The sequence below is a fragment of the Cervus elaphus genome, chromosome 7 (assembly GCF_910594005.1).
Source record: "Cervus elaphus chromosome 7, mCerEla1.1, whole genome shotgun sequence".
Taxonomy (NCBI): domain Eukaryota; kingdom Metazoa; phylum Chordata; class Mammalia; order Artiodactyla; family Cervidae; genus Cervus; species Cervus elaphus.
This window is the reverse complement of record NC_057821.1, coordinates 18,042,241-18,070,034: the sequence shown is the minus strand read 5'-3', so window position 1 is coordinate 18,070,034 and position 27,794 is coordinate 18,042,241. Positions and strand designations below refer to the sequence as shown.

At 55.4% G+C, this 27,794-nt stretch overlaps 2 protein-coding genes across 28 annotated transcripts; one reads left to right on the top strand and one right to left on the bottom strand.

Annotated features, from left to right (window-relative positions):
- Positions 1–159: 159 nt before the first annotated feature.
- LRRC73 (leucine rich repeat containing 73) lies at positions 160–4,058 on the top strand. Its single transcript, XM_043907577.1, has 6 exons — positions 160–530; positions 1,150–1,310; positions 1,662–1,784; positions 2,189–2,289; positions 2,436–2,661; positions 2,794–4,058. The coding sequence occupies exons 1-6, from the start codon at positions 259–261 to the stop codon at positions 2,862–2,864; spliced, it is 954 nt and encodes a 317-aa protein (XP_043763512.1). The 5' UTR covers positions 160–258; the 3' UTR covers positions 2,865–4,058.
- TJAP1 (tight junction associated protein 1) lies at positions 3,566–27,643 on the bottom strand. 27 transcript variants are annotated; one of them, XM_043907551.1, is made up of 13 exons: positions 27,548–27,643; positions 26,963–27,058; positions 19,330–19,429; positions 17,901–18,030; positions 10,832–10,946; positions 10,040–10,165; positions 8,452–8,480; positions 7,596–7,757; positions 7,320–7,386; positions 7,050–7,079; positions 6,172–6,279; positions 5,994–6,077; positions 3,566–5,332 (listed from the first exon to the last, which is right to left on the bottom strand). In XM_043907551.1, the coding sequence occupies exons 4-13, from the start codon at positions 17,987–17,989 to the stop codon at positions 4,232–4,234; spliced, it is 1,911 nt and encodes a 636-aa protein (XP_043763486.1). In that variant the 5' UTR covers positions 17,990–18,030; positions 19,330–19,429; positions 26,963–27,058; positions 27,548–27,643; the 3' UTR covers positions 3,566–4,231. The 27 variants fall into 27 exon arrangements, with proteins under 27 accessions (XP_043763486.1, XP_043763494.1, XP_043763503.1 ...); XM_043907559.1 differs by lacking the exon at positions 17,901–18,030; XM_043907568.1 differs by lacking the exon at positions 17,901–18,030 and having other exon boundaries at positions 10,843–10,946.
- Between the last annotated feature and the right edge of the window lie 151 nt (positions 27,644–27,794).

The window sequence follows — 27,794 nt, the reverse complement described above, 5'->3', positions numbered from 1 at the left end:
GGCGACCTCGGCAGCTCCGCAATCCCGGCCGGCCCCGGCCCCGGCGCTCCTCTCCGCCGCCTCCGCCACCGCCGCCGCCGCCCCCGCCACCCCCACCGCCGCCGCCGCCTCCGCCTCCTGCGCCTCTGCCGCCCCCGCTACCCCCTCTGCGTCCGCGACCCCAGCCCGGGCCCCGACCCCAGCCCCGACCACGCCCGCGGCCCCGCCAACCTCGGCCGCGGCCCGGGCCCCGGCCCCGGCGGCCCAGCCGTGGGTACGATGCTGCCCAGCTCCATCCAGATTTCGGGGGAGCCGCTGTCAGGAGCCGAGGTGCGGGACATCTGCCGCGGCCTGCGCGACAACGCCGTGCGCCTGCTCTCACTGCGCGGCTGCCGTCTCTGCGACCGCGACTTCGGCCGAATCTGCCGGGCCCTGGCCGGGGCCACGTCCCTGGCGCAGCTCAACCTTAACCTGGGCGTCGTGTCCAGCCCCAGCCGCATCAAGCAGCTGGCGGAGGCGCTGCGGACCAACCGCTCCATCCAGTCCCTCTTGTGAGTGTGCTCTCTCAAAAGGGGGTCCTGGGCACCACACCCCTTCCTCGCACTCCTCTTGCCACCTCCTGTTCCTTCCCACACCTCCTTGTACCTGTCTTTGCACTTGACCTACCTTCTCACCCCTTGTTCACGCACCTCTTCTCTCTAACCATACCTCCACCACACCCTCCAAGCTCCCGCTTCATCTCCAGACTGTGAACGCCAGCCCCACCCCAAGTGAGCCAGGATACCCACCCCCTTCCTGGCAGGGTCAGCGTACCTCCCAACATGATCACCCCAATGACTTCTCCAGGGCAGCTGCTCTGTCCCCAAAGAAGGAATCCTCCCCTGAGAACTAGATCCCTGCCCATACATTCTGTCCAAAATACCACCCCCACACGCCCCTTCTCTGTGTTCTGATCTGGAGCCTAGTCCCTGCCCTGGAAAAGAAGCCACATTCCTCTTCTAACTGCATTCTTTCAGAATCTAGACCTTGCTTCCTTCCCAGGGCCTCCCCCATGTGCTGTGACCGCATGTCCTCTTCACCTCTAGGGCTCTCTATCAGGGATGGCGCCCCTTCCCGCTTACAGACAGGGTTGGTGATGGAAGTAACCTTTGCTCTCTGCTCTTACCCCAGCCTGCATGGCAGCCCTCTGACAGACGCGGGGCTGGCCTTGTTGAATCCAGCCCTGGCCCTCCACCCTGCCCTCGTGGCACTGGACCTGGGGGACTGCATGCTGGGTGATGAAGCCATCAACCTCATCTGTGGCCTCCTCCCGCCTGATGGTGCCAAGTCCGGTGAGGAGGGGCCCTGCTGAGGGAAAGGGCTGATGTGGCCTTGATGAAAAGCGAAAAACTAAGTGCAGAGGGGAGAGGGCCTGGCCCAGAGAAGAGGGCTCTGACTGTGTGGGTGAGAATGTTTTTCAGATCCTCTCAAGGAGGGAGGGTTGGGGCCGAGCAGGATGAAGATACAGGAATCCAGGCTACAGCAGGCAGGAAGGGCATGGGGCTCTAATGTCCCTGAAGCTCTGTGGAGGGGTTGGCATGGCTCTCAGTCACTAGGGACACCCCAAAGATCCCCAGGTGGGGGAGGGGTTGGAGAAAGGCCTGACCTTCCCCATCCTGGCTTCTCACTATGACGCTGCCCAGGCTTGAAGGAGCTGACACTGAGTGCTAACCCCGGCATCACCCCTAAGGGCTGGAGCCGCCTCGCCATTGCCGTGGCCCACAGCTCCCAGGTCCGCGTGCTCAATCTGGACTACAATCCCTTGGGTGAGACTCATAAAAGTCCCTTTTGATTCTCATCACTCCCCTCACCCCACCTGCAAGAACCTGGGATCATCAGTTGCCATGGTAACCACCACACTGGCGAAGGAAAGGAAAAAGAGGATTGTGGGTGGAAGTACAGAAGCCACCAGTGTGGAGGACCAGCTGACCAACAGTTAGATCAGAGCATCCATCACCACCCCCGGGGCCTGGCTGGCTTCATCCATTCACTGGCCAGTCACAATGCTTCCCTCCTGGCCATCTATCAGTTGCCAGCCTTTCCTGGCCTGGGGTGGGATCTTAGGTGTTTAGGGTGATGGGGAGGCTGTGGGGAAGAGTTAGCAGGCCTGCAAATGACTGCAGGTGAGTGTGTGTCTGTGTGGGTGTGTGTGTGTGCACTGTCTCCCCAGGTGACCACGTGGCAGGGATGCTGGCTGTAGCTGTGGCCTCCAGCCGCACCTTAGAGGTCCTAGACTTGGAGGGCACAGGGCTCACCAACCAGTCAGCTCAGGTGAGATGTCTTACATTGGGGGATGGACCAGGGGTTGAGGTTAGCCTCAACGTACATCCTATGGACATACCGAAGGGGTGGCAGCTTGGAGCCTGAGGAGCCACCTTAACTGCATTCATCCTTTTCCATATTCTTCCCCACCACAGACCCTGCTGGACATGGTAGAAAATTACCCTACAGCTCTGCGGAGTCTGGTGTTGGCCGAGAACAGCATTAGCCCGGAGCTGCAGCAGCAGATCTGTGACCTCCTCTCTGAGGGGGAGGAGGAGGAGGAGGAGGTGGCAGGAGGGCCTGGCGACACCCAGGAACGAGAGCGAGCACGGGAGCCTGCTGCCCACCAGAGGGGCAGCAGCTCCTGGACAGGCCCCAGTGGTAAGAGCCCCCAGGGGTTGATTGGAGGCTTGAGACCAGTTAGACGGGGTATGGGAAACTTAGGCCACTTCTGCCTATGGTCCCCAGAGGAGGGATGCATGGTGGTCTAAACACCCCTCTGCCCTTCCACAGATCCCAGCTCTCAGATGGTGCTAATGACATCAGGACTAGGGGACAGTCTGTTGGCTGAGACTGAGATGTGACTCTCCGTTTCTGCGCATCATTACATTTGTGTCTCCAGCACTTTGCCCCAGATGTCAGGGTCAGACCCTGGGGCTTGTGGATAGGGGGTGGTGCCTGGGGCTCTGGCAGCTCCTCGCGGTGTGGTGGGAGGCTCTGGAGGCTGTGACTCAACAAAATCCTCGGGGGCACTGGAACCCAAGGCAGTGCCTCTGGACTTGTTGGCAGCTCTGGCTGCAGCCCGCTGGCTCGGAAGAGATTTTATGAACTCTATAACCTGGTGTGTGGCTCTGGTCACTGGGGGATGGCAGTAGGGGAGGAGTTGGAAATACCTCTAGACATCACTAGGTGGCAGTGCTACCCTATGGCCCAAGCTTCAGGCAGTATCCACTGGCCCCAAATGTCTCAAACTGGTCTGGCTCAGGTCTCTGACTTCTAGGACCTGGGTTTTTGGGGTGACACCTTTCACAGGCCCTGCAAGGACTATCAGTGAGGCAAAGCACCCCCAAAACTTGGCTGGACCCTACCCCAAGGAGACTGAGGAGCCCTGCCAAGGTTAATTGAGGGACATTCTCTCCCACTTCCTGATGCTCTGTGCCCAAGGAAGCCCCAGCCAAAGTGAAGTTAAGGAGAGTCAGGAGCAAAGACTAGGACATGACTAGGACTGGGGATACTCAAGAATGGGGAGAAGACTGGTAGAAGGAAGGTCATTAATACAAATGAAGCCATTCCAGTAAAATAGTTTTATTTAATTTTAAAATAGTTACCGATGTGAAAATTTCCCAGTGCTGGGAGTAACAGTCTAGAGCCAAGGTTGGGAGTGGGGCCAGGCTTCACCTAGAGCCCAGTTTAAGGCCCCTGGATCCCACCCTCTACTCCCTCCCAGAAGGAGGAGGAAACAGCTGAGGAGCCCTGAGTCAGCCCTCTCCCGCACCCCGAGGGCCTGCTGTGCTAGACCCTGTGAAGGCAACAGCTCGTGCAGGGGACTGAAGGAGAGGGAAGCTGGTCAAAAACTAGAACTTAGAGGTTAATAATCCCAATGACCCCCTACACTCTGGGGGAAAAAAAAAATGGGTGGCTATGAAAGGAGGAAGGAGGATAAACACTGATGTAATAAACGCCTCAGCTCCCCAGAACAGACCGATTTGGGCTGACTGGAAGAAAGGTCATGAGCCCCAGCTGCACGTTACCATTGGAGAATAAATATTCCAGGAGGGCACGAGGCCAGCTGATACCAGTTAGTCAATGCAGCTGAAAGGCCTGGTGTGGCCTGACCCTGTTCGCGCAGGGAGCAGAGGTCAAGGGCCTGGGCTGGGCGGAGACCCTGAGCTGCAAGTGCAGGAGCGCCCTGCAGTCCCCGTGCAGCAGCGGCAGGAAGGCGAGCCGGGCCCTAGTGCAGCACGGTGCCCTGCTCCTGGGCCTGCGTCAGGCTGTCCTTGCGGTGCAGGTGGTGCACTCCCATCCTCTTGGGGCTGCGCTGGGGGCGGCTGGAGCTGGGCAGTGCCCACACCCTGCCCTCAGCGCGAGGCGTGCCGGGCCCCTCCTCCGTGCCAGCATCACTGGGCAGCAGGCTCTGGCGCTCCTCCTCCGGGCTGATGGGCAGATTCAGCTCTTCCTCGTCCTCCTCCCTGGGAGAGCCAGGGTCAGCTTCCAGCGGCAGCAGCAGCCCGCTTTCACCAGGTGGGGACGACGGTGCCTGCACCTCCTCGTCGCCGCCAGCGGGCCCAAGGGTGAAGTGGCGCTGCAGCTCAGGGAGTGCATCCCGGCCGAAGGCTGTGCGCTGGGCCACAGCGGCCGGGGGCGGAGCGCGGTCCACAAACGCCCGCTGCCAGCTGGCCAGCAGGTCCTCCTCGGAGCTGGCAGAGCTGGCCGGGGCACTGAGCGCCGGCGGGGCGGGGTGGGGCTGGTGCTGGGGAGAGACCTGGGCCGAGGCAGGGCTGCTAGGCGCCGGGCTGGGGCGGGCCCTCTCACTGCCCTCCTCCACCAGGCTCAAGGAGATGGCCTGGCGGGTGGCATACGTGCAGTTGGGCAGGGGGCTGTTGCGGGGGATCCGCACCTTATCCTCAGAGAACTCAATCACCCTGCGGCCAGGATACAGTGGGTGTGGCGGAGATGGGGCTGGGTAGGGGCTCAGCTTCTCAAAAGCCGGCAGGGGCAGCTCCTCCTCCGGGGAGCCCCCCACAGTGCCCAGGGAGTGGCACTCCCCATTGGGTTGGGGGCTGGGGCTGCTTGGGGCTGGGGGGATAGCTGAGTCACCCGGGTCACCCCCACTCATATCCACATGCACGAAGACATCCTCAGCCAAGGGGTGCCCGGTGCTGCCTGACTGGGCCGAATTGAGCAGGAGAGACTCTGGCTTCTCCAGCACACGGGCAATGACCGAGGTGGGCACCACAGCCCCAGGGGCCAAGCCGGGGGCAGGCCCCGGGCTGGCGGCCTCCTGACCACTGTGCAGGTGTTTCCGAACCATGTCCTGCAGCTCACAGGGCAGCTGGGGTACAGGAGCGAGAGAAGGAAAGAGAGACATGAAAGATCCCAGCCTAAGACAGCTTGCTTCAGGGCAAAAATAAAGGCTGCCATGTGCAAGACTCCCTCCTCAGTGTGCTGGGCACTTTGCTATCACCTGTTCTCACAGCACACTGAGGTATATCCTCATTTTGCAGTGAAATGACTTGAAGCTTTTGATCAACACAGCCAGGATCTGACCCCAGAACTGGTGCTAAGGCCCACCCCTTCTGTCAACCCTGTCAGCCCTAGGCAGGAGCTCTGGGGTCTAGAGCTTCCCCTTGGAGCAAGGGGCTCTCTCAATTATCTTATGGCCCATACTTCTGGCATGCCCTCCTTCCTGCATCAGATCTGGAAACTGAGACCCTCTCCCCATCTCTGTTCCCATAGAGAAACACCCATAGGGCCAGTCTCACCCTGCCCCTAGTGATAGGCCCTCAAGAGCATGCAGGACACCAACCAGAGGCTGAGCTGCCTGGCTTGAGGGGAAACAGGAAGGCGAGGGGAAGGCAAAGCAGAAAGAGGGGGGAGCCAGATGTGCAAGGACAGGACAGAGAGGTGTAGAAAGACAGAGAGGTGTAGACACTGGAGCTGGAAGGGTCCTAGAAAGGGTGGACGGGCACTGGCTGGGAGGGCACACTACTCACATCAGCAAACTTGTGGTTACGGAAGTGGGACTTGTTGCACTTGAGCAGCTGCACGGCCAGGTTGCAGTCCAGCCGGTACCGCTCCTGTAGACACAGACGCAGTTCAGAGCCTGGCCCCACCCGGGGAGCAGGGTGGGGACACAGTGGCACAGGCAGGGAGGCCTCAAGATGCCCATACATTGAGCTCCTCCAGCTTGTTGATGGTGTTCCTGGCATCCAGCAGCTTGTTGGTCAGCTCCACAATCTCCCAGTCCAGCGTCTTCCTGTCCATCTCAGCCTTCTTAATCTGAGGCATGAGACTCACAGTGAACCCAACCCAGGTCCCAGCCAGTCCTTCCTCCCCTCCTCCCAGCCCAGAGACACAGGAAGCCACAGGTGCTGGGGCAGCCAAGGCACATGGAGTAGACAGATGATGGACAGACAGAAGGAGACCGGACACTTCTCCTGCAGTGCAGGCGGGCTGTGGGGCAGGGGCTTTCTGAGCATGACTGACAGCTGCCCGGGGCCCAGAGCAGAGCAGTCTAAGAGCTGCCCAGCCTTGGAGGGTGCTCAAGGGGCCCTACACACCAGGGGAGAAAGCTTCCACCCTGAGAGGCCAAGAACTGCAAACCCAGGGGCTCAGGCCTATGCTGCATGTAGCTGTTTCCAGGATCAGGCTATTGGGTGTGGGGAGGAGGCTGGGCACGGAGCAGGGCTGGGTGGCAACTGGGGGCGCCTGTGAGATTATCTAGTCGAGCAGGGAGGGAGCTGCAGTCTTCTGATCTTCAGCTCAGGGACTGGATCCACAGGCCCCCTTCCTCCAAGTGGCTGGGGCGGGCCGCCACTGCAGCTGAGAGGCTGTGAGTGTTCAGTGGTGACATCAATCAGTACCTCTGCCCAAGCCAAGAACAGGCTCCCCAGCTGTCCCCCAGGAGTGAGGCACTCACTGCTGACTAGGCCTCCCATGAGGAAGAGGAAAGGAGGGGGCAGAGGGCAAGGGCCAGGCCCCAGCCATCCCAGATCTCAGCTGAGGAGGAGGCAAGGGCAAGGGAGAAAACACACAAACTCAGACGCAACTGCAAAAATCCAGCTGTGGCTAAGAGAGGCCTGAGAGGAGAGTACAGCAGCAACGGTGGCAGCATGAGGGGAAGACGAGAGAAGAGAAACAGTGTGAGCGTTAGGACAATCCTGACTCGCACGGCACATGGCAGGCCCCTCCCCACCACAGCCACCCCCTCCCGAGCCCAAGGCAGGATGCTGGGAGGGGCGGGGGGGCCCTGGCGAGCCCCAGCCCCGTGCTATGCTGTGAGTGCAGCGCCAGCCAAGCTGCCCTCCTCGACAGATTACCAGCGTGTGCAGCTTGTCCTCCAGCTCCTGGTTGGTCCTCTGGGAAGCCGTGTAGCTGTTCTGCAGCCTGTAGCGAACACAGGGCAGACCCCCAGGTCAAGATGCCATTCTTCAGACCCTGCTCGGCCCCTTCTTGATGTGGGATCTTGGGCAGGTGTCCGTGCCAGAACTTCAGTTTTCACATCAGAATCGGATCACCTCTGAGGCCACTCCTGGCTGACAACCCCCTGTGAATGGGGAGGTGCATGCATGCGTGTCCCAGCCCCCGTCCCACACCTGCGGAACTTGTCCTTAAACTTGTCCAGCTCCTCCCGGCTCTGGCCCAACTCCAGCTCCAGGCAGTCCTGCCCGATCTCCAGCTCGCGCTCCAGAGCCTCAGTGCGCCTGGTGGCCGAGGCCAGGCGCCGTCGGAGCTCCTCATTTTCCTGCTGCAAAAGCCTGGGAGGATGAGGGGTCAAGGGCAGAGGGGCATCAGAGGTGGAAGGGCCATGCTGGAGTCCCAGGCTGGATTCAGGAAGGAAATAGGGGTGACAGGAGGACAGGCAGCTGCGGGCAGGGCACTCCCTAAGACTCAGCCTGAGTCTGGGGAAGCGTATCCCATAGGCCTGCTGGTCCTGAGAACACGGCTTGGCCAAAGGGTGGGGGAGGCAGAGGGGATGGAGGGGGACAGTCGGGCCCCCTCACTGGAGAAGACAGAATTGCAGGGGCCACAGCTGCCATCTGTCTCTGGTTACAACCCAAGCCAGCCGGCCCCCAGCTCCAGTTTCTCCACTGCACAGTCAAGCTGCTCCATTATTCAACTCTTGGAAACCCAGCCCAGGAGGGCCCTGCTCTCCAGAGGCCTCACAGAGCTGACGGAAAGGGCTGCGAGCAGACAGCTGGCACCGGAGGGCCGGGAGCTGGGGAAGAACTCTGGCAAGAGCAGGCCCCTCAGAGCCATTCACCTCCCCGATGCCAGGTTCTCATGAAACAAATCTTTTTCCAGAAGGAATATCCAAAACTTCAAGCTGCCTTCCAGAGTCCCTAAAATTCCCCAACCTTTACCTCTACCTAATCCAAGGAAAAGCCCAACAGCCTGGGGCTAAGGGGACAGAGCTGAGGCGGGGAAGGCTCTTGGGCAGCAGCTACTCACTTCATCCTCTCCGCGTCAGTAAGCGGCTCCTGTGCACAAAAGAACAGAAGCGTGAGGCTCAGCTCTGGATCACTTGCCTCCCACTCGATGCCACCTCCTCCAAACAGCCCCGGAGAGGGTCATGTCTGCAGCAGACGTGTCTGGCACAAGTGGGCTGCAGGGCACCACAGAGATGGAGGCCGTCTAGTAACTTCTGGACCAGCCAAGATTACTCTCGCCCATGCCACCCAGACTCCAACCCTCCCCGTTCCCCACACCAGCTCCAACCCCTCTGAGTCCTAGAGCCAACCACAAATGAGTCCTGATACCCATGCCATCCCTCCCTGGGCTAGAGAGCCTCTCAGCTGTTCACTGGGCTCCTAGCGGGCCCTGCAGGCAAGGCTGAAGACTTTCTAGAGAAGTGACAAAGCCAGGTGAGATGGAGTAGGGTCCTGAGCTCTGATGAAGCCCTCCGGACCCCCTGGGCAGCATCGGGCCTTCACAGAGGCTCGGGAGGCACAAGTGCAGGACCTCTGGGGTAACCCGGACCGAAAGGAGTGAAGCGTCTCATCCTGCTTTCTCCCTCCTGCAGCATCCTCCTCAAGCCCCCACACAGGTCACGAGCCCAAGGGCCAGAACTCAGCCAACCACAATGCAGAGCCAGCCCGCGCTATGGCAGGAGGGAAATGTCGAATGGCATTTGATTGGCCTCACAGCTTCAGGATGCTCATCACAGGCAGGACAATGAGGTGCGTGGCCCAGACTATGGGCCTGCGAGCCACTGACACCTGGACTGGTTACATTAATTTTGCTGAACCCTAGAGACCACATCTGCAAAACTGGGGGAGTGTCCAGAGGGCGGCACCTCACACAGTGTCTGGCCTTTTAATGTTTCCTGAACTGAAAATGGGCAAGTCGTGGATGGCACTTCTGCCCTGGGTGCCTGGCACATGCTGGCCAACTCTCAAGTTCTCTAAATGTGCTCCATGCACTTCAACAGGGTAGAGACACAGTATCAAGGAGAATAAACTCTCCTCCTGCAGGAGCTTAACGAGAGAGGAAAACCGATCTGGAGAATGCTTGGCAGGTGCCTGAAGAAGGCCTCCTAAGAATCTAATGCAGTTCTAGCAGGGAGCACATATTTGATAAATGTCAGCCCGACAAAGCAAAGCTGGACGAAGGGCATCAGCCTTTCGGGGACAGTGAAGAACAGCTAGTCTGAGGGCAAGCAGCTGGAGCTTCCTAACGGCGCCCAGAGGGGCTGCAGGTTGAACAGCTCTGCTCCAGCAGGGGAGGGCCAGAGTCCCGGGCTCCGGGCAGGTCAGACACCTCTGTCTGGGGGGCGGCCTCTCACACCAAGAATAACACTGCACAGATCACGTGGGCTGAGCTACAGACTCTGGGGCTCCTGGACATGTGGACGTGTCAGAGCCATCCCCATTAGTCTGCATGGCCCCCCACGAGCATGGCGGCAGCTGAGAGCCCAAGTGGGTACCAGCAACCACACCCTCACCCCAACTGGGGGAACCAGACGTCCCCTCAGGACAGCCAGGCCCCGCCTCAGGGACCTGCATCTGCCAGCTGGGGCAGGGGGACCGCTCTTGCTGACCTCCTGCTCGAGCCGGGAGCCAGGACTTTCCAGACGCAGCTCACGATGCTCGGGTGGTGCCTTACGGTAGGGCTTCTTAGCAGGGGCCGCACTGGTCATTCTGGCAGGCGAGAGCTCTTCAACCTGCTAAAGGAAATAAGGAGGGAGGAGGCTCAGAGACGTGGTAAGAGGCTTCTGAACTGAGGGAAAAAGAGGACATGTAGCAGCCACCAGGCAGGCAGACAGGCCTGGGCCACTCCCAGGGTTATTTGAAGTGCTCAACTCTGGTGTGTCACTGCCTGTAGGTCAATGGTGAACAGGAGAGGGGTCCAGGGCCAGTGGTAACACATGAGGGGAAAGGCAGGACCCAGGGCCTGGGCGCAGGGAGCGTGGGTTGGGCTGGAGGAGTGCCCCACTCCTGGCCCCTGCGGGCATAGGAGGGTCGCCTCAGAGGGAAGAGCGACTCTCCAAACACCAGTTTCCTCAACTCTAAACTAGGCTGAGTTTCATTTCAACAACCAATTTCAGAGAGTTGTTGTAATGATTATGGAAAGCACTAACAACAAAAGCTGGCACTCAGATGCTCGACTAATGTTAGCTTTAAAGCAAAGTGTAAGCAGAAAGTAAGGGCTTGAGATGTACGCCCAGCCTGGACCCCGTGGGGCGGGGCGTCACCAGGTTTGGGGGCCCTGAAGGTCAAGCCTCTCTGGCCTCCACCACTCTCTTCACCAGCCCCCACCAAGAGGGGCCACCTGCTGCCCCCTCACCTGCCAGCCTCCCCAGGAGGAAGCCCCGTGGGGGCGCAGGCCTCACCATGAACATACCGTCCGTCTGTCGGCAGCACTCTCTGTTCCACTGTCCGGGAGTCAGCCTGCGGCTCTCCGCATCCCACGGCCCGGCCACTTCCTCTGGCCAACAGCTCCTGAAACTGGAGACGGGAAGAAAACAAGAAACCAGGTGTCAGCGCCTATCTGTCAGCGCCCCCAGGAGAGCTGGGCAGGAGAGCCATAGAGACTGGACCGGAGTGGAAGCACTGGGCTCCCCATGAACGGTGTCACAGGCCCAGGGAGACACAGGTGTGTCTGTGTGACCATGGTCTTGGCTTACCACACACCTGATTCCAGAATAGGTCTGGTCTTGTCTTGTCCCTATCCTACCCCGTATCTGTCCTGTTCATCTCCACGGCCTCTCAGAGTCTAAAAACAACTCCTCAGAGATTTGGGGGACATGGGTTGCAGAAGAAAACACCAGGAAAAAGCTTAGAAAAAGATGCTTGGGGTGGGGAGAAACCTCCTACCAATGATTCCAGAAGAGCCCAAACACTAGTTCTATGGACAACAGAGGTGAACAGACTGTACTGGGAGAAGGGGTAGGTCCAGGAGAGAAAACTGGAAAAGGCAGCATTTTAGAGCAATGACGGTTCTCAACCAGGGTGACTTTGGTCTTCCCCGGCCCCCTTCTTTCCCCGCCCCTGGTATCTGGCAAATATCTGAAGGCATTTTGGTTGTCACACCAGGGCTGGGTGGTACCGGCATCTAGTGGGCAGAGGCCAGGCATGCTGCTAAACATCCTATAAAGCACAGGGCAGCCTCCCACGACAAGGAATTATTGGCACACAATGTTGATAGCGCCCGGGCTGGGAAGGCCTGTGTGGGAAGCCCCAGTCTGGGGAGCTGAGACACCTGGCTTCCGGGCTCAGGGCTGCTTCTCACACACGGTGTGGCCCTGGCTAGTCCCTGCCTCACCGGATAAGCTTGTCTCTATCTGCAGAGAGGTGGCTGGACTGAGTGGCCTGTGAGGTCCCCTCCAAGTTCTTGGGGATCCGACCTCTCCCCCACCTGTGATGAGCTGGGCTGCAGCACGGGGGCAGCAGCCGCCTCAGGGACCGGTGGAGGCAGCAACCTCAGGTGGCCTTCCGGGCATTAGCAGTTCTGCCTCCGCCATCCACCTAACCAGAGCTGGGGGCTGAGGGAAGCCTTGCGGGCTAAAGCATGTGTTCCCGCTGTCGGGACATGCCCTGGCCACGACTCCTGTCACATTCCAACAGGGCCTGAGGCGGGAGGCACGGTGAGGGGGTGGGGAGGGCGGGAAGAGGAGTGGCCTCCCCGCTCTGTCTGGGCAGCCTGGCCTCTGGTGTGGGGTTCTGGGGTGTGGCAGCAGGCACGAGCCGCCAGCCTCCAGCCCTTTGATGGCGAGGCAGAGCGTGTCCCCACAGGGCACACGCAGCGGGCTGTGTCGGGCTGACTCCCTGCACAGGAATCCGGGCAGGCCTGAAGGGACAGCACATTCCTGAGGTGTGGGGGAGCAAACACGTCACCCCCACAGTTCCCTGGGGCTACCCCTTCAGTGGGGCCCTGAGTGGACGCTCCTCTGGCCCAGGGAACAGGCCCAGAAAGTGCCAAGCCAGCCCGGGCACCTGGGTTCGGATACTCGGGGGTCTAAGTTGGGGGGGGTGGTGTATATGTCAGAAAAGGAAGAGTCAGACCGCAGGAGTGAGAGATACTGGTAGCCAGGAGCGCCCATGAAGTCCAGAGCCGGCCTCTGCCTTCCCCTCTCCTCCCTATTCCTGCCAGCGCCCACACTGTCCTCCAGGCCCTGGGACATTGGTGTGGGCGGTGGGCAGAGGACACTGACGTGCCCAGGGATCTAATCATTCTTCCTGTGCAGAGACGCAGCGGCCTCACTCCACGTCCTGCTGCCCCAGCTCGAGCTGTCAGTTGTCCTACGAGCTCATCCTGCCCCGTCTCAACCTCACGGCCCCACAGCTCATATTCCTGGGGCTTTCACGGCCAGATAATCTGACCCGCTGAGCGGACAGATAGCGTGGATGTGGCTAGCAGTGAGATGGGTCAAAGTGTATACTAGCACTCTCAGATAAAGGACAGTGGTTTCAGGAGGTTCTCTCCCCAGCCAGAACCTGCTCTTTTCATACATGTCGGAGTCACAGGGAGAGATGTGACTCCCGACTGGGGAAGCAGAAGACCACACCCTGCTAGGGAGGACAGCCCACCAGGGAGCCGCAGTGGTCCCAACACAAGTCCAGGAGGAAGACTCTGTGCCACACCCTGCCCCACATCCCTAAATTCCAGTGCACGTTGGGGCCCTGGTTCCAACTCCTGAGGTCTGCTAAGGTTTCCAGATCCAGCCTGGAGGGGACCACCGTTCCAGCACTGAACAGGCAGACATGGGCGTGGCAGGCCACTGGCACTGCAGAGCAGGTCAGCCCCAGGGGTGAGCGCGATGCCAGGCCTACTGGAGAACACAGGGAGTGGCAGCCAGGCAGCAGGGTCACAGCTGGGAGAAGAGGAGAGGCAGGTTACAAAGCAGCAGAGCGGCCCCTCCAGTGAGCCCCAGCTCCTAGAGGCCGCCTCCCCGGCCACACAGCCTTCAGCCAAAGATCTCCAAGCTGCTTTGGAGTGTTTCAACCCAAGGTCGATTCCTTATCCCACATCAAGAAAAAGAGCCCCCCAGGGAAGGCCAGACAAGTCCAAATGGGCCACAGGCCACAAGGAGCGGGCAGACAGCCCTTGAGGTCTCTTAGCCTCTGGATGCTGTGCTGGTTCCAGGGCACCTCCACGAGAACAGTCTTCTAGAAAGTCTAGAAACTGATGAGGAATAATCCCACTCCCACCCCTCACCACAAACTACCTGAGCTTCAAGGAACTGGAAGCAGAGGACTCAGGACATGGGCTACCTCATCTCAGGCTGGGTTTGTACGACAGCCATGCTCTGGGAGAAAAGTGAAAATGAAAATCGCTTGGTCATGTCCGACTCTTTGCGACCCCCATGGACTATACAGTCCATGGCATTCTCTAGGCCAGAATACTGGAGTGGGTAGCCTATCCCTTCTCCAGGGGATCTTCCCAGCCCAGGAATCAAACCAGGGTCTCCTGCATTGCAGGCAGATTCTTTACCAACTGAGCTATGAGGGAAGCCCTTCTGGGAGAAAGGCTGAGACCCCGCAATCCCCCCAGCTGACCTGGTCTGGGGCTCTCGGGGCTGCACCTGCAGGCACTGTCGAGGGAGACACCCCACCCGCATCACGGAGGCGAGGTGAGAAAGGAAAGGAAAGCAGCTCTCCTCACAGCCCCCACCCCACCTAACCCCGCCTCCTCCTCCCTCTCCAGCATAGTATTCATTCTTCACTTACTCAGGAGCGGTTCAGAGGACTCAACCGGTATCTGCTGGAGTAGAAGGAGGGGCTGATAGCCTTGTAATTGCCATGTTGCAATCTGCCAGTCGGCGCAGGCCCCTGTTGCCGCCTGCCCTGTATTAAATACCTTCTCCCTGATTACAGCCCACGGGCACGATTAGCTGCCTCCAGAGAACAAAGTCTACTTTCATTAGAAATGGGACTCGGCACGCACAGTGAACCTGTGCTCTGAACCCACTGAACAGCTGAGCAGAGCGTGTATCAGAGACAGATATAAGGAGCAATATATGCCAGGAGCCGGCTGAGCAGTGTCCTTTAGTCAAAGGACAAAAAAATCTGCCGAGCTCCTCTCTCGAACCAGGGGATGGCTCTCCAACTCGCTCCCCTTTGTGGACGTGGAGCGTGTGTGGATGTGACCAGGGGCCCCCACCGAGGTCAGTCCTGACGCTGCTGGAGACAGAGCAGGATGAGCAGGAGCCCTCTTCAGAATCTGATTCTCTCCAAAATGCTATCCTTTCTCCTCCTCCCTGCAAACACCCACAGAGGCAACAGTGAAAGGTTCGATTCCAAGAGCTAAGGACACTCTCTTACTTCCCTCTGCCATCCCTTCTGTGGGTCTGCCCAAGGCCCGGGTCAAAATCAAAAGTGCAGGAGAGGAAGGGAGCTCCCAGCATCCAGCTTTCTCTCTGCTCAGGGCTCAGAGGTTACCCCCTCGACATTGGCCCAGCGGAGGGAGATGAATGAATCCAAAACAGGTGTGGCTGAAACTCTGCCCTCCCCCACACCCCCCAGGTCTGCTTCTAGCCCCCAAGTTCTGTACTACACCCCTGCCCCCTACCCAGTTCAGCTGCCTACCCAAGGAAGCCACCTGCCTCCGCCACTTCCATCACCCACATTCTCTTTAAGAAATGATGACCCCAGCAGTTTATCTGGGCTCAGCATTTCTGTACTCACTGATGCCTCTGTCCCCAGATGTCACTGAAACCAAGCAAGTGAAGGACCTTGAGGGGCCAATGAACCCAATCTTCTGAATCAGGGAAGGCACACACATCACAAAAATCATTAACTAATGCTCTTCTTTCATAATTCAGGCAAAGAAAGTCAAATGGAAGGCAGCAGTCACTGCTGCTTTTAAAATGAAAGGAAAACTGGCCCCTTTTCAGAATACCCCAGCTGTGCTGTATGCTGTCTTACCCCAGCAGGATATAAATTAATAATAAAACCAAATATGAGCCCTTCCTAAAGCCCCGGTGAACCACTAAACAGGAGCGTGTGATCACAGGGACGAGCGCCTCCCCTGTTGGAATGGTCCTCAGCTGTGAAGTGGTCTCTGAACCCTGCAGGCCTGGAGGAAGCTGTGCCTCACGAAGTGGGGTGGGGTAGGGGGCAAGACACACTCCTACAGTGCAAGTCCAACTGCTTCTCAGGCCTCTGAAATCCGGGTTCTGGCTCCAACTAAGGACCAAGAAACACAAACCACCACTCTGCAAGGGCCAGCCCCCTAACCAGATGAGCCAGCAGGGGGTCCGGAGACTGCCCATGAGGACCCCTCCCACGTCCACCCCTGATCAGGATGGCTCCTCTCCCCCTTGACTGTCAGTGAACAGCCGCACGGAGAGCCGAGCCTACTGAAGCAGCCCGGGTTCAGTCCTCCCAGCGCCGGCCCCCAGTTTCCGGCGCAGCTGTTCCCAAGATACCTGAGCAAAGCCCTGAGCGATCCTGGGCGCGTGGCAGGCAAGCAGCCAGCAGAACACGGGTGGGGCCGGGCAGGCTCTCCTCTGGGCCAGTGACAAGGCTGGAAGATGCCAGTCTGTGCCCAGACCGGCCCCACTGCCCCTCCCCCAGGCAGGCCTGCCACCCCTCTGGGAAAGTACAACCTCACCCTTTCGGGACATGCTGCCTGCGGCCCTAACCCGGCCTCCTGCCCACTCTAAATGGAACAGACTACAGGTATTTAAAAAACAGAATGGGTGGGAATATTCTGCCCCAGAGTCATCCTGAGGTCTCAGAACTAGTGCTGGTGACCTGTGAGAGCTTACCTGGCTCCCCACCAGAACAAATACCTCAAGTCTATCCACCTGGCCTCTTGTTCAAGCCAACACTTGACAGGAACAAAGGGGTTGAAGACTACTGATGATGATGATCCAAGCAAACCAACCCCCACCCAAAGGAGGGCTCAAAAGTCCCCAGGATCAGAAGCAGCACTTGACCTTTGTCCCCATGCCCTCTGCTCAGGAAGAACCAACCCTCCACTCCTCACCCCTTCTGCTCTCCTGGTCGGAGCCACGCCACAGGCCCCTCCAGGAGCTGCTGCTCAGTCATGTCCAGCTCTTGGCGACCCCGTGGACTGCAGCATGCCAGGCTTCCCTGTCCTTCACCATCTCCCAGAGTTTGCTCAAACTCAAGGCCATTGAGTTGGTGACACCATCCAACCATCTCATCCTCTGTCACCCCCTTCTCCTCTTGCCCTCAACCTTTCCCTCCAGCTTGCTCACTCCTTATTCAGGGTCCACACCATCCGCGGAGCCCCTACACCCTCTCTTGTTTACACACTCCCACCCCGTGGGCGCAGGCCACTTCCTGCCCTCTGCCTCCTGGCTCAAGGGAAACAGAGGCGGCTTAGAGGGCCTCCAGGTCTCATGTCCCCCCTATCTAGTGCACCACACTCTGCCCCTCTCCCCGGGCACTGCCCCCAGAGGTGGCAGACAGGGTCTGTCTACAGTTACCTCTGCAGACCACCAGGGAGCCCCGCGTAGTCAGCCTTCCTGCAACCTCTGGACCCCCCTTCTCCTTTCCAAGCCTGGAGGGAGGAGGGAGCTTGGGAGCTTCTCCATGGCAAGCGGAGGCCAATGCCTCTCTCAGGCCCACTGTGGAGTCCAAAGCCAGGTCCTGCCCCCTCTGGCTAAAACGCCCTTCCCAGCTCTTTTCGGTTAAAGTCCACCTGAAGCTCCAGACATGGAAGGCAGTGGGGGGACTGACTCCTCCCACTCCACCTCCCAGAGCAACGGTCGCCAACGGGAGCGACATCTCAGATGGGTATCCGGTTCTGGGCTCCAGCTTTCAGACATAGCTTCACTCCTCTGCTCAGGCCATTTCTCACAGCCAGGCCAAGGTTTTCCTCAACCTCCCGGTCCCCAAGAAGAACCTGCAGTTTCAAACCTTATCGTGGGATGAGAATAATGGGGACATCACTTTCTCCTTTTTTCTTCTGGCCATGCCCATGAGGGACCTTAGTTCCCTGACCAGGGACTGAACCTGGGCCCTCGGCAGTGAAAGCACTGAATCCTAACCACTGGACTGCCAAGGGACTGTCCATCATCTTCCCCTTTTGATAAAGGGAGGAAACTCTCCAGTCTAGCAGAAAATTCCCTTCCTACTCTCCCTCCATCTGTCTCTATGAGGCATGAAACCAATAGCATGGTAACAGGGATGTTCTCAAACTCCACGGTGCTAAAAGCAGATTAAAGAGACATGCTGTTCTGTTTTAAGGGAGAACTGAGAGACACAGTACTGACTGAGGGGAGGAAGAGGGGCAGAGTCCAGCAGCCGGCTGGCAGGGGGGCAGGTGCCTGTGCACAGCCCCACCTAGGGAACCCAGCAGCAAGGACGAGTGAGCGGAGGCGGCGGCATGGTGTAAGCAAAGGGGCGGAGGCCAGGGGCAGGAAGGGAGGAGGGAGGCGTGGCTGCAGGCACCTTCAGGGTGGGTTAGCTGGCCCGGGTCAGACTCACAGGGTTAGTGTCTTCTCCCCAACCAGCCAGCTCTCCTGGTTAGCACGGTTAGCAACAGACTCATGGCAGACGCCCTCCAGGCACTCCATACAAACAGACAGCTTGGTCTGTGAGCAGCCCAACTCCGGAGCTGCAAAGAGAGAGCAGAAGGAATGCCAGGCTGCAGGATGCCCGCGGGTACACACTGCCCTCTCCTGATAGGGACGCTCCTCCGGACTTACCGCCAGACCCTCCGGGGCCTCTCCCCTCTGGAAGGCAGGCCTCAGGGAAGTACAGCACCCGCCCTGCCCAGCAGTGAGCCCGGCTCGTGACCCCAGGGAGCAAGGCTCTCTGGCTGCCAACAGAACGAGAGTGAGGGGACACTGCTGCCAGGGGGCAGCTCTCCTGTCTCACCTACTTCCGGAACACCGCTGCCAGGCTGGACCACAGCCCTGAACGCTGCTTCTAAGAACAAAGCCACCCACAGCTGCAGCTGCCACCTCGCCCAAGCCTGTGCCAGCAGAGTCCACCCCACCCCCTCCCACGGGCTCCAAGGAAAGGCGCCGGGAGAGAACTGGCCCAGGGACCAGAGGCTGCAACAAGAGCTGCATGGAAAAGCACAGCACAATGGGGCAGTGTGTGCCCGGCCCAGAGCCACGCCAGCCCAGGGAACGGGTGACACTCTGCCACCTTTCAGCTTCAGAAAGGGCCAAGGGATGGTGTTTCCCAGGGAGCTGGCCCCAAAGGAACCCACGGGGCAAGGGTAAGGGCTAGGCCACAGTCAGGCTCCCTAGACCCAGAGGGACTCTCCCACCCCCTCAGGGTGACAAAGCCCAGAAAGTCTAAGGTGCTCACACAGCTAGCCCAGGGAACACTCTGCCCTGAAGCCTCCAGAATCAGCCAGGGAAAGTGATACACCCTGGCTTGGAGATCTCAAGGCAAATGTGCCACAGCAGTGGAGTCCCAGAGACCCCCTGCCCTGGCCAAGATGCGACCCCCGGGGAGGCAGCACAGGAAAGTTACAGCACAGACATCAGCAAATACTGCCTGTGATTCATGGAGAAGGGCTGGCAGGGAAAAAGCAGGAGAATGACCCCCGTTCAGTCTGATGAGATGACTCGGGGTAGGAAGGGGAAAGCAGAGACCACCCTGGCCCCACACATAGGCCTGGCTTCTCCCAAGCGCAGGCCAATGATGAACACAAGCAAGAGAAGCCCCCAACAGTCTTCCCAACTGCCCCGTTGCTGGGCTCCCCTCCTTGCTCTGACAGCCCTGGCAGTCAAAAGGCCAAGGCCTGACCAGGAAGGTGAGCTAGCCATCTAGCAGAGAAGACACCAACTCTTCCTGTGGGCTCTGACCTCTTCCCTGGACTGGCAAGGAAGCATGGCAATGGGCAGACTACCTTCTGAATCCTCGACACAGACATACGAATAAACAAACAAACACGCACCAGCTGGGTCTGGTTTGTTTTTCAAACGGGGAGCAGCAGGTGACCTGGTTAATCCAAGGTTTCAGACAGCAGGGGTTGAGAAATCAGGTAAGTCTCCTCCCTTTCCAGAGATGAAAGAAGAGTGAAGGAGAGAGACACACGTGAGCCGGGGGTGTTGGTGCCCACATCACGCCCGCACCCATCCTGATTCCCACTCCAGGGCACTCCTACCAGAAAATTTCATCCCAGCATAAAAGACAATCCTCAGAGATAAGCAGGGTGTCTGCTGCGGCAAGAACCTCTGGGAAAGCTGCTCCAACCCTCCCAAGGAGCCAGCCCGCCCCCCGGGAACACACCAAGCTAGACGGGAGGCTGAAGCCGGGCTCCTCCAAGGCTCCAGCAGGGACTAACTCCCCCCTCCCCGCCCCACCCAGGGTTAATTGTTAGGAGGGCAGAACAAGCTGAAGAACAATATGTATTACTATTGAGTTATGTTTATTTTACAGGCAATACATGATGGGGAATGTCTGGAAGTATTAATACATTAGAATGATTAGAAGGATACAGGATAAGTGGGTAACAGTATACCCTGTCTTTGGAAAAGGGCTTAGACAGGAACAGTGGGGGAAGAAAGGGAAGGTCTTTTTACTTTATTCTTAATTTTGTATATTTTTCTGTACAGTTGGTATTTTCAATGCGGTGATACACCATGTTTATGATGAAAATGCACTGTTCCTTGACAAATGGACAAAATCACTCCATCTGCACTGTGCTGTACCCTTCCAGAAGTGCTTTCCCTTCAACTGTATTTCCTTTGATCCTTGTAGCTTAGTGAGGCCCACGAAACAGGTGGAGTTCTCCCATTCTGAAGTGACACAGAGGACAAGAGACTTGCCCAAGGGGACAGAACCCTCCATTTCCAATTCCAATGCAAAGCCTGCAAAGCTGTCTTCTCCTGGGAGCCAAGGAGAGCGATGACAATTCTGCCCTGATGTAAAGACCCTCAAAGACATCTGAGCCTGAATTCCCCATCTGGCTTACCTGGAAAGGGGCAAGAGGCCACTGCTAAGTACCCAAGGTGATAAGTGCAGAGTTCTATCCCGCTGGTTAGCCCAGGGCTTTCAGGTCTAGGCGGACTCTCTGCAAGGTAGTCCCACCCCTCAGGGAGTTCTCTGCTGGTTTATTACGAGAACATAAAAGTGCTTCACAAATAGGGGGCCATGTCCTTGATAGATCCCAAATGTCACCTAGCAGACAGTTGGCACTTATAAGATAGACCAAACAAAGAAAGTCTCACCCTTCTACTCACGGACACTCACCAGGCTCAGTCCCTCTGAGGCCTAAAAGCACACAACACAATCCAGTCCAGCTGGCTCATCCGATCTGCTCTCAAATCTGCTTAACGTACAATGCAGCTTATCACTCCTGCCAAGATGCCATCGTGAAGATGTGCCACATTGCAGTGTGCACCCCACACCAAGGGATGAGGGGCAGAGCCCAGGGAAAACTCCTTCAATCACCTCTAACTACTGGTTCCATCCCTGTGGTTCTTCTAGGCATGAACAAGGAGTGAACAAAGCTGTACCAAGATGTCTTGGCTGTGAGCATGGAGCACACCAAGGGAGGACCAGGGACACCACAGAAAAGCCAGCAGGTGACTGCAGGCACTAAAAGGAGCTCAGTGAATAACAAAGAGGATGCCGGCAGCCAAAGCCTTTTTAAGAGGATGCTAATTAAGCAAGAAAATACACCTGTGTGTACTTCAGTTCCTCTTTTAACTCCTTCCGGCCGGCTTAGGAATGTGTGGTTAGAATAGAAGGCTGAAGAGGGAGGCAACTGAAGCCAAGCACCTAGATCATTTAACCACATTAACTCAACCCTGGAAAATAATTAGTAAGGCGATTGTTAATACTATCACCTTTTGTTTATGCAGGATCTTCCTGAGAGTTCAAAGAGTTTCACCAGATAGACTTTATCTGCTTTAGTCCAAGAAAGGACTAGATTGGGAACAGGACTGCTCAGCACCTCCTATGTAGGGGCTAACTAAACGCGCAGCCTTTAATAAATGACCTTGCCCCTAAGAAGCTTCAAAGAAAGACCCCTAGGTGGGGAGAGACAGGTTAACAGCCCCCCTTGCATCACAGTGTGGTGAGTGCTCTAAGAGCAAACAGCAGAGGCATCTGGCTGGGGCAGGGAGTTAAAGACCAGACAGAAAGGTTGCCCTCTCGAGAACCCAGACGAATCTTCCTGTGCTTGCAAATTCCCACTGGAGTGCAGCCCGGCATTATACAATTAAGAGGTCTAGACTTCTGGAAACAAACTTCTCTGGTGCTTGTTAAGAACCGGTGCTGAAGAATTATTCCCATCAGCTATACTGAAAACAAAAAGCCAAAGAATGGACAGCGACCCTCAGCCTCCCGCCCCATTTCTGGGGAGCACCTGAGTTCATAAGCCTGTTCTGTGACACAAGATCATCAAAGCACACCCCCCAAAAAAAAAACTGTGACATGAAGTCTGGTTTTCTCAAAGCCTAGACCACCAGCTTCATGCAACATTTTTCAGTCCACAAACATGGATCATGGATCCTCAAACACCATGGAACATGGATCCTCGAACACCCCATCCAATACATGCACATGTATGGCTGAGTCCCTTTGCTGCCCACATGAAACTATCATAATATTTTAACTGGCCATACTCCAATACAAAAGTTTAATAAAAGAACAACAGCAGCAAAAACCCACCCCATTTAGTCATCTCCGGCCTTAACTACATAACAAATCTGCCACCTACTCACCCCTACCTATATCCACCAAAGTCACTGCTAATTTCACATGCTTGTCACGATCCAGCGAAGGAGTCTTTTCACCGTAACAGATGGGAAGAAGCATCAACAAACTTCCTTTGCACACTGACACTGGTCCCCAATCTCACCTTTTTTTGTTGCTCAGTGAAAGAGACAGACAGGTAAACAGGTAGCCAACATGGTAAGTGTCAGGACAGAGGTTCAAAGTGCTGTAGGGACCAAGAGGAAGAAAGGGAAGCAGCGAAGTCTTCTCATTTAGGGTGACAGAGAAACTGGGTCTCAGGAGGTGAGCAGAGTTTCAGAGACAGAGGAGAGCATGATGCAGAAGAGTGAAATGCACAAGTAAGAAGAAAAAAGTAAACAAATGTTCAGAAAGGTTCCAGAGCAATAGGAAACTCAGGAGCAAGGAAACACAGGACAGATGAAACAGAGGGGCAGTAACTCAGGCTACAGAGTCGAGTTTGGGCCTTCTGGCACACCAGGCTAAAGACTGTGGACTCTATCCCAAACAAGAGAGAAACCATGGCCTAAAGGGAAGAGATAATATTTTTTCATAGGAAAGTTAATTTTTACAGCAGCATGGAAGATAGAATAGGGAGAGACTGCCCATCACATTTCTTTCATTCTATATGCACCACAGCGTTATAAAACACCTCTTACGCACCCTGCACTATCCCAAATGCTAGAGTATAATAGACACAGTGTCTGTTCTCAGGGCACTTACAGTCTGTGAGAGTCAGACAAATAAACAGGCAATTACAATATAGCCCAAGTGTTAAAACAGAAGTAAGCACAGAAGGACAGTAAAGGGCAGTGGGATCCCAAAGGAAGTGACTTTTAAAATGAGACCGCAAGAGCAATAAAGAAGGTAAAGGGAGCCTGGAATGCAACACAACCAGCGTGTACAAAGGCCCAGAAGCTAGAGAACCAGATAAATGTAAAGAGCTGTTAAGGGACTTCCCTGGTGGTACAGTGGATAAGAATCTGCCTGCCAATGCAGGGGACACGGGTTCAATCCCTGATCTGAGAAGATTCCACATGCCACAGGGCACCTAAGCCCGTATCCCACAACAACAGAAGCTACTGCACTGAGAAGCCCATGAACAAAAACAAAGGGCAGCCCTCACTCCCCACAACTAGAGAAAGCCCTTGAAAAGCACCAAAGACCCAGTGCAACCAAAACTAATAACATTTTAAAATAATTTTTTTTTAAAAAGAGCTGTTAAGAGGCTGAATCCTACTGGAGAAATGAAGGCCCAGTTTACTCATAGGACTTGGCACTCAAAATACGATGGCGAAAAGGAGGTGAAGGAATTTGATTCAAAGATAACAAATGAATACAGGGTGTTATGAGAACAAACTGATTTAGACAACAACAACAAAGAGAACGGTAACAGGGGAGAACTGGCTCAAAATCCATCAGCCTTCACCCTGAAGTTCAATCGTTTGCTAAAGTGTGATCTGAATCTAGGAAGTCAGAGAACTTTTACCAAAACACAAACATGTACTCTATGGAGATAACACGTTTCAGCATGCTGACTGCAGCACAAGTCAAGATAAAGCACACCATCCTGAGGCCTGTGGCTCCTCCGTTGATGGAGGAGGGGAGCAGAGACTGATAGATGCTCTCAAAATCACATGTGCTATGCTACAAAAAATTTCATCAGACAGAAAATTTCATCACAGGGCAAGTCCTAGGTCCTGAGCCCCCGACACCATGGGCCCAGGCGTGTGCCTGCCCTGATGGCAGAGTGAAGAGTCATTTATTAAAGAAAAAGATGGGCCCTGAGGGCGCGTGTTAAATAGACAGGGCATGACTCAGAAGGAGGGGAAGGGTGAGTCTTAAACACGGGCTAAGGAAAGCCAGTCATCCGTCAATCCTTACACATATTCTGCCTCCTGCCTGGCTTAAAGGAAAAGAGACCTGGGCATGGCACCAGGGCCTTCCTCTACAACACAAGCTTCAGCAGAAGCACATTTACTTTCCAACTTCCTCTCACATTAATACCACAGTTGTTCCCCTTTCATACGTAGTTTGCTATTTTTTAAAGAAAGCTGCATGTAGACTGTCTATGAGTTTAACATTATGGTTCCTTCAACAGTCATGTCAGTAACCATAGCCAGAAATGAGCCTATATTTACATCTACATGAACTAACATAAACACCGACACATTTAATGCCTGCTAAGAATGGATCTCAATGTCATTCTGTCTGCTCACCCCAGCCAGCTAAAAGTTTTCCAAAGAGCAGTCACCAAGTTGAATCAAGATGAGAGAGTTTAGACGTGGCGAACATGGCAAAGGGCACTCCCACCAGCCCCTGTGTGTGTGCTAAGTCACTGGAGTCGTGTTCGAGTTTTTGCGACTCCATGGACTGTAGCCCGCCAGGCTCCTCTGTCCATGGGATTCTCCAGACAAGAATACTGGAGTGGGTTGCCATGCCCCCCTCCAGGGTTCTTTCCGACCCAGGGATCAAACCCAGGTCTCTCCCGTTGCAGGCAGATTCTTTACCACTGAGCCACCAGGGAAGTCCCACCAGTGCCTGCACGGGTTATTAACTCTGAGAGGAAGGGGAGAGCTGAGATAAAAGTTCAACTCCTAAAACATTTTTTAAACAATCAAAAAAATGTTTACTACAATATGGGTTCACATCTAACCATCATGACAAGCAAACAAGAGACACAAATTGCCAGTAGGCATATTTAAAAGTTAATTTCATACCAAATGCAAAAAAAAAGAAAAAGCTCAACTGCTTAAGCCTGATTGCCTAGCTTCAAATCCCAGCTCTGCCACTTACTATCTGGGTAATACTGAGCAAATTACTTAACAATGCTGCACCTCTATTTACTCTTCTGTAAGATGGGGATACTAACAGTATTAAACTACTAATCCACATAAGGCACTTACAAAAGTGCCAAGCATACAGAATCTGCTCAGTAAGCACTATTATTATTATCTTCATCACTCGATGGTAAATTGATAATTCTACAGCCTCACAGTTTCAAACAGGAAATCACTGGCATTTTAATGTCACTTTAAATAGCTTAATGAGGATATTCTCACTATATGTAAAATCTATACTATCGTCTTCTCACATCAGGAGAGCAGCTCAAACCAGTACAGGTCTGCCAGAGAGACACCAAGTTCAATCATGAAGCAGAAATTAGGGCTGAGATATGACTAGCATAATAACAACAAATATATATACTGAATGTCAGGCACTGTTCTAAATACACTAACGTACTAATTTATTTGACCTTCACACAACTCTATGAGATAGGTACTCCAACCATCCCCATTTGATTGATGAGAAAGTACAGGCAGAGAGCTGTGCAATATTTAAAGGTCACAGAGTCACAAATGGCAAGGTCTAGATCTGGACAGGCAATCTGGCTCCAGTGTCAGGGCTCTTACATCTCTATGCTGGCTCCCCACAGTGTCCTTGCTGGTCACAATCTCCTAGAGGCATCCACAAATTGTTCTCAGAAAGAGAAGTTTTTCAACCTTCCAGAAATGAAGTCATAGCTCAATAACAACACCAATTCTTCAGACACCTGAAGGTACTGAAGCTAGTCTAGGGACAGTGACTTAGGCTGGTCTGCCTGGAGTAAGACTTTTGGGGGCACGGATGGGTTGAGAGTAGGGAGCAGAAGATGGTTAGTAAGCAGTCCTAGATCAAATCAGACTTGCTGATCCAACCATGGAGCAGATGCTGGCCCTGAAACACGTTCCAGTAAGAAGCATGCTTCTAATTCTGGCTTAGGCATAACCAAAGGACATCAAAGGAGTGGGAACCATATTCACTGCGCGCTGTGCCTCCAAACGGCTTCTCTTTCCTCCAAACCCAAGTCCACTATCTCTCAAGCCATGCTTAGTTTTGCTAATAAAACTGATTTTTTTTTTTTTTTTTTTTGCCACACCACATAGCCTGTGGGACCTAAGTTCCCCGACCAGGGATCGAACCCACGACCCCTGCATTGGAAGCATGGAGTCTTAACCACTGCATCGCCAGGGAAGTCCCCAAAACTTAAAAATAAAAAAAAAAAAGTTTTTTTTAAACGTGGTTTGATAGGAAGATATAAAGGAAGAGGGAAAAACTACCAGAGGAGAAAAAGGCAAGTTCTACAAGCCTTTCCTTGCATCACACTGTTCCAAGTTGTAAAGCAACTCTCAAATATCAGGGGTCTCAGGGACAGAATGATGTGAAAAACAAGTGCAGAGCTTTGCACCTGTCAGCCTGACCTCTTACTATAAACTGATCCAGGTTTCTCCTCCCTAATCCCAACCTGCCTGCCTCACTCCTCTGACCCCACCTAGGCACCAAACCCACATCCCCAAATAACACAGGCCCAAATAAATGAGCCCTTCTTACCAAAAGAAAAGATCAAAAGAGGTAGACATGTGGCAAGAATGAATTCAGGAACCGGTGACAGCAGGTGCCTAAATGATTAACGGACACCAACCAGAAGTTTGTTTTCTTATGGCTGCTCACCATCTGTCACCCACAAATCTCCACTTTGGGCAGGAGACCAAACTGAAGATGTGATGGGGAGATCAAAGAAAATACAGTGACCCTGAAGGAAACTGCTTGTGACAGGGCTGTGTTAAAATATTTTCAGCCTGATCTCTAGGCTCTTTCCCACGTTCACCTGTGCCTGCACAGTACTACACCCAGCTCTCAACAAATCAGCATGAAATCTAAGCAGAAGACTAACTTAGGGACCACAGGCAAAAGGCAGCCTCTAGAGAAGAGCGCCCATCTCAGAATAAATGATTTTCAGCATCACTCGGAGCCCATGCATCCTGCTTCCAGGGAGCATGCCAGCCTGTCAACGGAGGCCACCTTACCCGCTCTGGGGTTGAGCTGGGGCAAGTCGCTACCTCTTCTTCTTTCCAAGCAGGCACTGTGATTTCTTCCAATCCCTGGGGCCCCTGAGTCTTCAGCTGAAATTGGGGCAGATGCTGCTATAAGAACTATGGAAAGGCTGATCTAAGTCTAGAAGAGGGTCATTTGTTTGGCTTTAGTTCCCTCTTTCCTTCAGGTCTCTCTTCCTCCGTTCCCTACTATTCTCTTCCACGGAAAAGACCCCTTTTCCTCTCCCACCAGCCTGCGCTACGGCCTCCACTCCACGCTCCGGGCTTTTTTACTCTTGGCTAAGAAGTTCCTCTCCAATTCGTGACTCTGCTTCTCCCTCCCTGCACATCTACTTCTGGCTCCCCGCCTGGCATCCCCTCCCCCAAGGCTACCACTGGAATCTAGGCCCCCTCCCCTCCATCCCTATCTCATTTTTTTCTCTGCCTCCAATCTTCCACCACTCCACTTCCTCTTCTCAACCCCAGAGCTACTCCCTCTGCCCCAACTCCCCGCTGGCATCCTCACGATCCCCTACAAGTACAGACTCCCAGCCCGACTAATCCAATCCCACAACAAACTTTCTGCCGCTGCCCACTGCCTTCAGACCGCCATCTTGCCGCGGGGCAGGCCGGGTAGTGGCCACGGCCGCGGGAATCCCCACGCACCAGGCGCCGCGCGTCATCGGGGGCGTGGCCAGGGGGTGTGGCCTCCGACTGGGGCACTGGGGCGCGGGACCCGGAGGAAAGCCGCGGATTTTGTAAAAGCAGGATTTTGTGGGCCGGCTGCAGAAGAAGGAAGGCGGTGTCTTGTCAGGAGTAGGGAGAT